The sequence below is a fragment of the Corvus brachyrhynchos genome, unplaced genomic scaffold (assembly GCF_000691975.1).
Source record: "Corvus brachyrhynchos isolate BGI_N302 unplaced genomic scaffold, ASM69197v1 scaffold21, whole genome shotgun sequence".
Lineage (NCBI taxonomy): Eukaryota > Metazoa > Chordata > Aves > Passeriformes > Corvidae > Corvus > Corvus brachyrhynchos.
Window position 1 is genome coordinate 5,670,136 of NW_008236924.1, and position 13,172 is coordinate 5,683,307.

A 13,172-nucleotide genomic window follows, 5' to 3' on the forward strand; every position below is an offset into this window, starting at 1 on the left:
AGGAGCCACCCCAGCACCACACGGAGCTCTACCAGGGGCTCAAGGCCAGCTAAAAGAGCTCAAAGAGCACTTCAAATTCCCCTCTGTGGGAGCAGAGCTTTGCAGGCACAGAGCAGGAGCACTGCCAGGAAAATCCAAACCCCCACCGTGCCGAGCCATGGGGTGAACGTGGTGCCAACACCCAGAAAGGGACAACCCCGGCCCCAAAGCTCAAGTGTGACTGCTCTGCCTCGGAGGACCCACCTCTGTGGCTGCACTCCACAAGAGCTGCGTGGGCTGAAGGACTTGCACTCACAAAAGCCCCTTCTGACAGCATCAAAGACCTGCTTCAAGAGGCCACAGTCTCCAGAAATTTCCCATAAAAAGTCAAATCCTCAAAGGCAGCACTCACAAAACAGAGTTCCTGCGGGCTGGGTGTTGTAATGTGGGGCAACCCTGGAACTCTCTTCCCATTCCAGGAAACCAGCCCGACAGACAAACCCAGTGGCACCTTCTCAGGTCGTGGTGGTGACCCTGAGCTTGGGACACTTTGGGGTTTGCTAAGGAAGCCAGAGTTGCAGGAGGCATTCTTAAGAACTGCAGTGGCCACAGCGCCTGATGCTGCTCTGCAAGGGGCTTCCCAGAAAGCAGAGGCCTTGCAGGAAATCACTGCAGCCAAATCCCCCTTGGTAATGAAATTCAGATGCTCAAAATGGGATTGGGAACAAGCTCCAGTATTCCCAGAAGCTGAACACAATCAAACCCCCAGCAAATCTAGGGACACAGAACCACATTTCTGCAGAAAAAAAAAGTCCCAGGCTGCTTGACTGAGCTCACCTGGACAACACCCCTGGGCTGAAAGAGCTAAAGGTGGGGTTCAGCTGTAAAAGACTCGTTGTCATCTCAAACTGGGAAAGGCAAAGAACTGCTCCAGAAAGGAATCAGGCTCCAGTACAGCCAGCAAATACCAAAAGAGCCTTCCCTTACCCCCAGGTGAAATCCTGTTTCAGAAGCAGAGCTTGCACAGCCTCGCACTGGGGAGGTTCTGGCTCACGGAACTGCTCCAGGGAAAGCCACCAGCTCCTGACTGCTCCAGGAGGAGCAGCAAAAGCACCACGATTCCCACTTCCAATAACACAACTTCCCCGAAGCAAGAGGGCTCCTGAAGCTGTCCCAGCCTTTCGTTTCCAGCAATTTCCACCCCCTTTTTTTCCCGCAGTGGAAATCCCAATGACACGTTTCTGAGCGAAGGGAAACTATTTCAACACCAAGGAGAAACAAATACTGGTGAGTGTGAGCAGCAGAGCTCTGACCAGGCTTCTCTTCCAAAAATAGCAGCGTTTTGGTGGGAATTTTCTGTGAGTGCAGCACAGCCAAAGCACAAATCCAATTTTTCCAAGTGATGCCCTTTGCCAGTTTGGCTTTCACCTTTCCCTGCTGGCAGGAGCACTTGTACAGCAAGGGCTTTCCTGCTGTAACATCAGGTGAGCTTTGCTTTTGCTGATGTTACAATGCCAGGACAAGGCAGAATCAGAAACCCAGAGCAGATTCCCCTGCTCAGAAAGGGGTGGAAATGATTTTTTTTCCTCACACCACTCAGCGAAAAAGCAAAGCCCACAAAAGCCTTTATGTTTCTAGAAGAGCCAGGAGGCAGAGCACAGCACAAAGGGCTGCACTAAACAGACCTGAGAGCCACTGGAAGTGATTATGGTACCGTGACATTCCTAAATGTCCTCATTAGCTACTCGGGGCTGGGGGTAAAGACAGCTCTGTGGTCAAAGAGACTCCCCTCAGGCTGCTGGTTTTCCCAAAGGATATTAGGGATCCTTTTCCCCCCCACAGCAGCAGCCACCAGCAATCCCCCACACCACAGAGTGCCATGGATTATCCCATCTGTTCTTTGGGCATAAAACCCCTCATGTTGGACATGTCATGCCACAGAAATCCTGTCTTTGAGCAGCCAGCCCCAAACACCACGGGAGGAAGCTGAGGCTGTCAGTCAGCTGGAATTCCATTGTTCTTTCCTCCTCTCTGGATGTCCCCTGGGACAGGGAAAGCAGCGTGGGAGCAGTTTTGGGCAGCCTCACACCACCCCCAGCCCTGTGCTGTGCCTGCGGGGTTCTTGGTGTTCCACTAAAGAATTCTGGAGGGCCAGAGAAATCCTGAGGGGTGTAACACTCACTGGGCACTCTGCTAACAAACAGAGAGGTTTTAAAGGACAAACTGCAGGCCAAGCACTCAGGCTGTTCAGCAGATAAGAGCTGAACTACGTGTATGCTCGCACACAGGCTGGGAAAAGCTCCTGCCGTGCCAAAACCAGCACGGATTTTGCTGGAGCCCACTCTCCTACCTGGCAGAAAGGGGATGATCCTTTGCTTGGGGTCCTTCTGGCCTCCTTCCATCGGGAACTTGTCCAGCATCTGCATCTGGAAAAGGAAATGCAAGAGAGGTGGTGAAAGGCAGGGATTAACACGAGGCCACTCTGCCCAGGAGGGGACAAAGCAGGAGAGGAGACAGAACATGCCCAGAGACCTCCAACCACCCCCTCCTTTGGAAGGAAGGGGAAGGAGATGCAAACTCTCCCTTGGTTTCCCTAGGGCATGGATCTGAAGTGTCTCCCGGGATTTCTGCAGCTCACAGGTGCCTAGGGGATATTTGAAATGGGTCTGTCTGTCTCTGTTGGAGCTCTGTGCCTAAATAATTCAGCGTTTATGGGAGCACTGGAGACAACCTGCCCAGGAAGTGTGCTGAGCACCTAGAAAGTCTCATCAGCCCTGCACACGCAGTAGTTACACTTTTTTTCCTTGGATCTCAAAGATTGGGATAAAATTATTGAGGTTTGGAGCAGAGGGGGCAGGAGGAAGGAGGTATTTTTCCCTGCATTTCGAGAATTAAAAACTCCCCCAAGAGTCCCAAAGACAACAGGAAAACCAAAAGGAGCTCTCAGAGTGAAAACGAGAGAGTTCAGAAGCAGGGTGGCACTGAGCACAACTGGGCTGCATTCACAGCTGCTTCTCAAAACAGTTGGGAAGGAAATGGAAGGAAATGGAAGGAAAATGTCCCCAGACCTGGCACCAAGCAGGGACTGTGGTGACATTAGAGCAGCCCCAGGGAGGATTCGGCTCCCCCAGGCACTGCAGCCTCCCTGGGCATGCCAAGATCTCTTGTTCTTCCCTCAATCCACAAAAATCCAGGCTGCCACCACATCCCCCTAACTCTGTGCAACCCTCCTGTTGTGCTGTGGTGGAGAGGTGCCCCTGGCCCTGCTCTTCCTGCAGGGAAGAGCTCAGGAAAGCTTGGGACTGGGGAAGGGTGAGGAAAACGAGGCATGAACGCTGCACATCTGATTGTGGTTAAACAACACAATCCTGGAGGCACTGGAAGCAATCTTGGAGGCACTGGAAGCAATCCTGGAGGCACTGGAAGCTTTCCCTGCCTCTGCTGGAGCCCCAGCTGAGGACCCCTCGCTCCCGGAGCACCGTGAGCCTCCAAGGCACGCACGGTGCAGGCTGTGCCTCTCCCAGCAGCACGTGCCTGGGCTGTGCCTCTGGCCAGATCCCTTCCCAGCCATGTGATCCCACCAAATCCATCCAGAACTCCAGCCCAGACCATCTCCATTTCCTTCTGCTGGGCTGCAAAGCAGCTGCTCAGTGTGGGGACCCTTTGCTCCAGCCCAACCCAGTGCCACCAGTACCACTCCAGTCAGACCAGACCTGCCTGGGCTGGCACCATTCAGAAGCCTGGCAGTCACCAAATGCTCTTTTTTCTTGCTGGAAGGAAAAAGAGTGCTTGGAGCACTCTCTGGCACTCACAGGAAGAGGAGAAGGCAGGGGGAGGGATCCCATGGATCCCACCCAGCCTGGCTGCCACATCACAGCTCTGGAGGAGGCTGCAGCCAACACCAGCTCATCAGCTTTCCTGGGCATGAGCCTGTGGGAAGAACAGCTGGAAACCTCACTCCAAGGAAAACAAGCCCAGCGCTGGCTGTAACCACGGGAGGCAGTTTGGGAGAGCGGATCCAGATCCACAGAAACCCAGCCTGGGGCTGAGGGTTCCTCCAGAGCACCACACACACGGAAAAGCACAAAACAGAGAGTGGAAAAGATCAGCTCCAGACCAAAGGGATGCCACCAGAGACAAGGAGAAGCCAGCTGGCAGGGGTCCAGGTTTTGAGGTTCCCTGTGTCCTCCCTGCTGCTGCTGATTGTGCAGGATGGGGATACAGCAGGGGCCGTCACGCTGCTCTTGCCAAGGAAAGCCAAGGAAAGCAGCCCTAGCTCTGGAAAAGGGATGGGAAAAGGGGAAAAGTGCAGCAACCCTACAAACCCTGGGGACGGATGCACAGACAGGCACCAGAAGATGGTCTGCAGATTGCAGTGCCAAGTTTTCCTGGGAGAGCACCCTTCTCCCCAGCCATGCGGGGACAAGAGCTGTGCGAGGGGGGAGGTCGGCATGGGGACACTCCCACAAACCCTCCTTGCAGCAAAGGTGTCCATCCCAGCTCCAAACAGGACTGCTCTCACCACATTCCCAGAAGGGGCCACCCGAGATCCCGGGGACATGGGCAGACAGGGCAGGGGAGATGCAGACAGACACAAAACATGGGAGAGCATGGAGAGGCCAAGTCTGGCTCTCAGCAATGCACTCAGCCAGCTCAGGAAGAAAAATGAAGGGAAAAAAACATCCCCCAGCAACAATTAATCTATTGTTTCTCCCCTTCCAAGATTATTTTTAAGTATTTGTGACAGAAAGGAAAAAAAGAAAAAGATTGGAGTGGATGCAGTTTGAAGACATTTGGTGGTTTTTAGGATGTGGGAAGCTGTTGTATCCCACTTTTCACTGACCCCTTTGCAGCAGGGAGAGGGATCACAGCTTGCCAGGCCCTGGAGCCAGGACTGGGGCACAGAGCCCAAGTGGGGTATCCAGTCCAGGCTCCCCACACCAGCACAGGGCATGTTTATCCACATTTATCTCCACCACCAACTTATCAGTTCTCTGTTTTCCTTAGGAACCCAGGAATGTCTGGCCAGTGAGTCTGGAGTGAGGCAGACGGTGGGAACCCCCTGTCCCCATCCCGAGCTGTCCATTAACAGGATCATCCAGGAAAAATAAACCAGGATAACACCCGCAGGGATGGGCAGCCTTTGAAAAGCAGCTTCGTACCAGCAGCTCAGCAGAGCTGCTTCATCAACAGGAAACTCATAAGATAATATCCTAATTGGACCAATTAGCAGTGCTGCGGGCTGCAGGGGATCCTGGGGAGAGGGGAATGTCCCTGCTCAGCAGGATTCCCGGGAAGCAGAGGGCTTTGCCCCAAAAAGAGCTGCTGGTGCAGTGCCAGAGGGGTTTACACCACGCAGACAGGGTGACCCCAGAGACTTGGCTGCTGCAGGAGAGGGCCCCAGGTGTCACAGCCTGCAAGCAGGACATGTCACTTCCCAGCTGGAAAAAGCGTGCAGAAATCGCTGCCAAAAACCCGCAGCCTCAAGCCAAGTGCCAGCAGGTAATAAGGTGTGCCATGCTTTGCTTCTCCTCTGATCTCCACAGTGCAGTGGAAGAGTTTTTCCCTCTTTTCAAGAGGATTTGTTGAATGAGACAAGAGGAACAGGCAGGAACCGATGCCCAGAAAGTTCCACCTGCACAGGAGGCAGAACTGCTGCCCTGAGCAGAGCCCAGAGAGGCTGTGGGGTCTCCTCCCTGGGGATATTCCAGAGCCAACTGCACACATCCTGTGCCCTGTGCTCTGGGATGGCCCTGCTGGAGCAGGGAGGTGGCACCAGTGACCCACTGTGGTCCCTGCCAGCCTGACCCATTCCGGGATTCCGGGATTCGCTCTGCTTGACTGACAGAGGTTCAGCCTAAAACCACATTGCTCCTTCGTGGCCCAGCAAGAGAGAGCTGCCCTAATCCATGCCTCCAGCAGCCAGGCCTATTATCCAGAGCAGAGCAGCCAGCTTTTGACACCACTTGAAGGGAAAAGGGGGGAAAAAAAAAAAAGAAGTTCAACAAAAGACTTCCCAGTCTGGCCAAGCGTGGTGGCAGAATCACAAGAGACTCTTTGTGAGAAGGACACAGCCCCGCCGAGGGAAGGCAGGAACAGCACGAGCAGTAGCCTGCCACGGAGGAAAGATGAGCCTGAGCCAAGCCTGCTCTCATCCCACACTCCCCAGCTCCCCATGGGCCCCATCCCTGGTGAGCAGGGAACGCCACAGGCAGCCAGGCACACCCCGTGTGTCCCTGTCCCTGCGGAGCAAGCTCCAGAGGCGACACTCCCGGCCACTGCTCTCCCTGACCCCACGTGCCCAGCTGGCCATCAGCCAGGGAAGCAGAGCCCCACTCCAGACTGGAGTCACCAGCATCCCACTGATCCCCAGATGAGGCGGAACAGGGATGCAGCTCCTGCCATCCCTGCCAGCGCGGGAGCACCCGGCCCCAAAGGGACAGGATGAGGGACACAGTGCCCCGCTGGGAACCAGGGACTCCTCAAAGTGCTCCTGCAGATCAAAGCACTGGAATCAGCTGGTTTGGGAAAGCTCTGCCAAGCAATAGTCTGGGAAAGAGACATCTGGCAGCAGCTCACAGGCTACTGATGTTTAGTCTCTCTGTGATCCTACAAGAGGCACCTTCCCTGCATCCTCAAGGGCTGTCTGAACAAACGGGGGGTGACAAAAAACCCACAGCAGCCCAGGAGATAAAAGGATTAACAAGGAGCGAGCGCAGATCCCAAAAGCGGGATGCCAGTGCTGGGGCAGCACATAATTCCCATTCCATGGCCAAGGCGAGCTGGGTGTTCACAGCGTGAGGAGTTCAAGCGCATTTCACACACCACCAGGAGAGGCAACCCCGGCCCCCCCAGCACGAGGAAATGGCATCACAGAGGCAGGATTGTGAAAAGCCTCATGGAAAACTTGAAGCATCGCTCAGCAATCGACAAATAAAGAATTAACTGAGGTCGGAGGGAAAATGAAAGGGCCACACAAATCGTCAGCGGCTGCCACCGCAGGAGAAGTTTCCTATGAAGTCACAGGAAGCATTAGGCACACGCTGGTGCCTGGGAAGAGCTGCTGGCATGGGGAGCAGTGGGGCTGGGCAGGACACACCCTACACCCGTGGGGACCCCAGGACTGAGCCACCACCAGCTCTGTGTGACCCCATAAAGCACATGGAACAAACCCAGGGAGCTGAGGGGGCTCCACCTGCACTTGGGGGCTCTGAGGATGTGGCAGCTTCGCATCTCCAGGTCAGGTCTGAGGACAGTGGTCTCCAAAAGCAGCTGGGCAAAAAGCTTCCACTGCTCAGGGCAGGAGATGGTTCCTGCCTGAGCACTCAGAGTTCCACAGAATCAGAGTGGTTTGGGTTGGGAGGGACCTTAAAGTCATCCCATCCCACCCCTGCCATGGGCAGGGACACCTTCCACTGTCCCAGGTGGCTCCAAGCCCCGTCCAGCCTGGCCTTGGATACTGCCAGGGATCCAGGGGCAGCCACAGCTGCTCTGGGCACCCTGTGCCAGGGCCTCCCCACCCTCCCAGGAAGGAATGTCTTCCCAATATCCCATCTAACCCTGCTCTCTGTGAGTTTGAAGCCATTCCATTCGTGTCAAGTCCTGGAAGTCACCTTTCTCATGCCACTACTCTCCTAATCCATTTTCCACTTAATTTCTGATACTTGCAGCCTCTCTTTGGCATTGGGGTGGCAGGGCCCAGGCTGCAGGGATGAGCACAGCAAGGAGCAGAGCACCAACACCCCAAAGCACCAACCCTGAACCCATAACCTCACCCAGCTGTGGGGAGTGACTGCTGCTGGAGACGTGCTCAGGGACAGAGCAGCAATACCCGGCAGTTCCTCTTCCCCCTCGCAGCCATGGGAACATCCCTGCAGCACAGCTGGGGCTGTGTCACACAGGATGTGCCCCTGGAAACAGCCTTGGGAAGAGCTGGTGCCAAAACCCACAGAACCACCACCAGAGCCATCGCCGGAGATGTCACGGCCGTCGGGAAAGCTGCACGAATGAGTCGTATTCATCCACATCCTCCCCTCCAGCATCCCAAAACATCCCAAAACAGCATCTTCCCAAATGCTGGGAAGAATGGGAATGCATAAGATTTTAGTTTCTGTTGTGGAAATGGAAACACTGGAGAAAGACCAGCAAATCTGCCCCATTTCATGTGAGGCCGGGGCAGGACAGGGGCAGCAGGGCTGTGCCCACATCCTCCACCAGATCGAGTTTCACACCTCACACGGTGCTTCACACCCAGAGCCAACCCCACTGAAGGGTTTCAGGGTCACAGAGAGACTCCAGAACCTCAGCATGACCTGTGCCCAGCTCCTCCTCCAAATAGCTCCTGATCGGATTCCTCCTCCACCCCTCCCTTCCCCAAACACTCCCCTCCTCAAGACAAGCAGCAGCAGACCGGTGTGCATTCCTTCCCTGAAATTAATACCGAGTTTTAAACCTGTGGCAGGCCCAAACATGATGAGACAGAGGAGGAGGCAGCGTCTGAGCTGAGCAAAAGCTGCAGCCCCAACCCTCCCCAGTGGGAGGGCACTGCTGGTCGGGACCAGCAGCCTCATGACCCTCTTCTTGCATCACACATGTTGTTATTTTCCCCGCTGTTCCTTCCCCAAACACAACCCCCATGTTCCAAGTCAGCAGAAAAGCCAACATTGAGAGATTTTTGCCTCCACACGAGGGAGGATTTCATGGTTTGGGTTCACGGTGGTGTCACCAAGAGCAGCTCCAGGGCAATGCACGGGTGCAGAAGGAGCCACTGCAGTCCTGAGGGGTCTCAACCCTCTTTTCAACACCCAAACTCCTCGCTGAGGGAGGCATTTCTCTAAGTCTGCTATAACAACCCATCTTCTTCCTCTCCAAAAATGCCAAGTACCAGCCCATGGCTGATGGTGAAGGATCAGCTTGCAGAGGAAAATGGGAGCACAAGGAATTCTCCCCTAGTTGCACAACAGCACCTTGAGTATTGAAAAATACCTGGTTTGGCTAATTTAATGTGATGTCAGCACTGAGAAATGGCATCCAAGTGAAACCCTAAATGTTCAGTCAAAGGCAGTATTAAAACAATAAATTCACCTCCCTTAATTACACCTCCCCAGCCTCATCCCCAGGATCTGATTTCCACGCTGCCAGGTGAAGAGAGCCACAAACCCCAGTTAGAATTCAGTGACTCAGCCCTCCTGCAAAGGCCTCGAGATGTGGTCCCAGCGAGGCAGAAAGGCTCAGGGAGGTGGAGTTGTGACAGGGAAGATGCTGGGTGTCCTCGTACCACCAGGGATCATTTCTGATGTGGTTATTGCTCACTCTGCAATCCCAGAAAACACCAGAACATGGAAGTCACCACAACAGGGTGCAGAGCAGCATGCCGGGGGTGGGAAGATGAGCAGAAGGGGTGCCATGAATCCAGGAAAACCCTGGAGTCAGCATGGCCCCACAGAGCCCTGCAGCATCCACCCACTTGGCACCACCTCCCATTTCCCCCTCCATTTTCTGGCTAAAAGCTGTGAGTCACAGAGGAAGGGCAGATCCTGAGCTCTTCCCCACCCCACCAGGTCTCCCCTAATCCAGCTGATGGATCCAGCCTTCCTCCCACCCAGGAAAAGTCTGTGCTGCATGCCAGTGATGGGCATGAGGAGACAGGCAAGCCTCAGGGCATGCTGGATAATGGGAAAAACGTGCAAGGGAAGCGACGAAAAATGAGCATCACTTCTAGGATGGAGCAAAACAGGTTAAATTGTTCCCCTGTGCCCAGGCCCCCCAGGAGATCTTTGCAGAGGTCCACAGCCCTTTGCCAAGGGACCCCAAACTGCCAGAAATCCCTCACCAAAAGCACCTCCAGCAGCCAGCACAGGAGCAGTGATTTACAGCAGCCTGTGAGAGCCTGATGTCATCCACTGAAAGGGTGGGAAAGGAGTGAGGAATCAGGAGTGGGGGGAAACACCTTGTCCCTTCAGCTTCATCACCTTCCCCTGCAGGGGCAGCACAAGCCCAGCTCTCATTCCTGTCTCCCACTCCCCATCCAAGTGCACAGATCCACTTCTTGGCTGCCCAGGGTGTGTGGGTGGTGCTCCCAGCAGTCTGTGCTGTACCAGAAGGGTTTAACAACAGAAACAGGTCCTGGGCATTTCACTGAAAATCCCCCACTCTGAGACACAGCACTCCTTCACACTGATTTACTGCTCCCCATCCTCAGCTTCTCCCCAGGCAGCATCAATCAGCTTGAAACGGGTTCATTTGGGATCCAGGGTTGCTGCCACATGATATAAATTGTGAGTCTTTCCACCAGCACAGTGGGCTGTGTTAGATTGATTAAAAGCACACAGGGATGCTGGGCTCACGTCAGTCCAGACCCACAAAACCTCATCGAAACCCCCTGGCACAGGCAGGCACCTCCCCAGGGACAGAGCCCATGGCAGAGGGCAGGACAGGGGCCACCAGGGCCCTGGCAGGAAGGAGGCAGCTGAATTTCCAGAGCTTTTCCAATGAGTAGCTGGGGAGTGGAAGGGCATCAGCTCACCCCTGACTCAGGGACAGAGGAAACAGGAAAACCTTTAACCACTGCATTATCCAAAAACTCCCCCAAAAATCCACACTGGATTGTCAGCACAGGACCTCAGCTCCATCCCCAAGGGATGGAACTTTTATCCTTCCCATCTTTTGGCTCCACGGGTTTCACTCAGGCTCCCTCCGGGATCAGACGCTGCGATGTGCCAGGATGTCCTTCCCACAGGGCTGGGAGTGCTGTCTCCTGCAGCTGCTCCGCCAAGTTTCCAGAGGGAAGGAGAGCAGGGGTGCCAAGAGGGATGAATGAACAGAGGGCAGGCTCAGGAGCCAGCCCTCCTTTGCCTTGGGTGCATCTGGGAACAAGGGACCAGCCGATGGGAGCAGGCGGAGATGGACTCACAACAAACCAAAGCTGCACTCGGAGCAAAAGGAAAGGGAGATCAGCTTGGAATGAGCCAAGAGCCATGGAGCACTGTTCCCAGCCTGGAATGAGCCAAGAGCCATGGAGCACTGTTCCCAGCCTGGAATGAGCCAAGAGCCATGGAGTGCTGTTCCCAGCCTGGAATGAGCCAAGAGCCATGGAGTGCTGTTCCCAGCACTGCTCGAGACAGGTTTCAGCTCCCCAAAGCGACGGTGATTTCTCCTGCGGCCGTGCTGCCCAGCACCGCTGCACGTCCCGGGTGTGCTCTGGCCTGGGAATGCTCATCCAGCACCGCTCCAGGGAACACAGGCTGCTGATTCCCGGGGGCAGGCACAGCTTTGAGCTGCCAGGCACAGAAGGGGGTGCCAGCTCCAGCCCATGCTGAGTCCCTGACCTGCCCCGGCGCTGGCACGCTCGGGAATGCGCCGGCTGCTGCTGCCAAAGGCTGGAACGCTATAAATGGGAGACATTTGGAGAGAGAAAACATTAAGGAGCCAACTTTTAACTAGGCTGAAGTGCATTGGGCTGTGCATGTTCTTTGTGGAGGGAGAGAGGAGGAGAATGGTGAAGGTCTTTTGACGCACTGCTGGAAAAACAGCGGCTGCTCCCTCTGCAAACAGAGGGAGCCCTCATTTAATGGGAAGAGTTTCTCCTCCTCCCGAGTTCCAGGATGGGAATTCACTATTCCTGCACTTCTGCATGTGGTGTTTAAGCTCGTGGCTCTGGGTGCAGCCTGGGCACAGAGGACAAAGCAGTTGCTGGTGCTTTGTAGCAGGAACCTCGCTGGAGGAAGCTCTGGGTTTTTCCCTGTCCTGCCTTTCCTGATCCAACTGCCTGAGATTGAGATCCTGCTGATTTATTTTTGTGGGAGGGTGAAACCACAAAGTTCATTGCACACACAACTGCTCAGAATTTTGCTGAACTCCATAAACCCCGGAGAAAAGAAAAACACAACAAAACCAAAAGAAATCCCCAAAGTGTTGAAATAAGATTCCTGTTACGAAAGAGCTCTCGAGAGAGCCCTGTTTACCATCCCTGGACACAAAAAACCATCCAACTCCTGCAGCCACAGCCTGGCTGAGCTGCCTCAGGGCTTTTCCATCAAAGAGGCCGGCCCAGAGCAGGCATGAGCCAGGAGAGGGGTGAATCCAGGCTGGCATTCCCACCTGGAGGAGCCCTGTGCTGCTGGGGGCACTTTACTCAGCAAGGCTGTTCTTTGCTCTCCTCATCGGGAGGATTAAGATAACACTCACTTCACCTTTGAATAACACTCACTTCACCTTTGAGAAGGCCTGCCAGGAGCCCGGGTTAAATAATGGAGGAGGAGGAGGAAAAAATGGAGGAGGAAGAGAAGAAGACAGAGGAAGGCAAGCACAAAAATGGAAGAGGAAGAGAAGAAGACAGAGGAAGGCAAGCACTGAGCTGCCAGTAATGGAAGCAAGAGGCTCATTTTAATTTTTCAAGCCTCCAACTGCCTGAAACAAGCTGATGAGAACAATTCCTCTTTGTGTGCCAGCTCCAGCCTTCCGAGCCCATTAAATGTGGTGGATTATTGAAAACCTCTCGGAATCCCCGAGACACAGACCTTCCCCTCTCCCTGGCGCCTGTGAGGAGGTGAGGAACCCCCTCCAGAAGGAGCAGTCTCCCTTCCACACGGAGCTGACAGGCACAGACCACTGCCTGCTGCCAGTTTTCTCATGGAAGTAGGCACCACTTCAACAGACTATTTATTTTTCGGTGTTCCACACAAAGCTGTTGGCCCCAGGGCCGCAGGACTCTCTCCAAGATGACACAGCTCCAGGTGGGTCAAAGCTGAGAGTTTCCAGCTAAGAACCTGGAGGATTTGTTAAACATATGGACAAACAAGAGCACTGGGAAACACACTGGATGCAGAGACAGACAGGAATGGCAGAGAGAACCAGAGCCAGTTTTAACGTTGCTTCCAATTCCCAGTTTTTCTGTCCCTGAATTGTGCAGCGAGCACGTTGAGCCCAGCCTATGTCGTGTCTCCTGACATGAGCCCTGGCCTCAAAATTGAAGCTCTGTGCAAAGAAGTGGCCACAGAACATCACCCTCTGCTGCAGCTTCAGCTGGGACAAGGACTGAAGGAAAGGGTTTTGACCTTCCTAAAGGGGTGACCTGTCCCAAAGAGGGGCATCCCTGAAACGTGCCAGGGGGCAGCTGGGGGGGGGTCGGGCTCTGCTCGAAGGGAACAGGGACAGGAGGAGAGGGAACGGCGTCAAGCTGTGCCCGGGCACGC

General features: G+C 54.6%; 1 protein-coding gene across 1 annotated transcript in view; it reads right to left on the reverse strand.

Annotated features, from left to right (window-relative positions):
- SH3PXD2B (SH3 and PX domains 2B) overlaps positions 1 to 13,172 on the reverse strand; it is a 64,772-nt gene that overhangs the window by 32,109 nt on the left and 19,491 nt on the right. Inside the window, exon 3 of the mRNA XM_017728055.1 lies at positions 2,330 to 2,405. Within this exon, the coding sequence (XP_017583544.1) occupies positions 2,330 to 2,405 (76 nt within the window). The remainder of the gene's footprint in view (positions 1 to 2,329; positions 2,406 to 13,172) is intronic.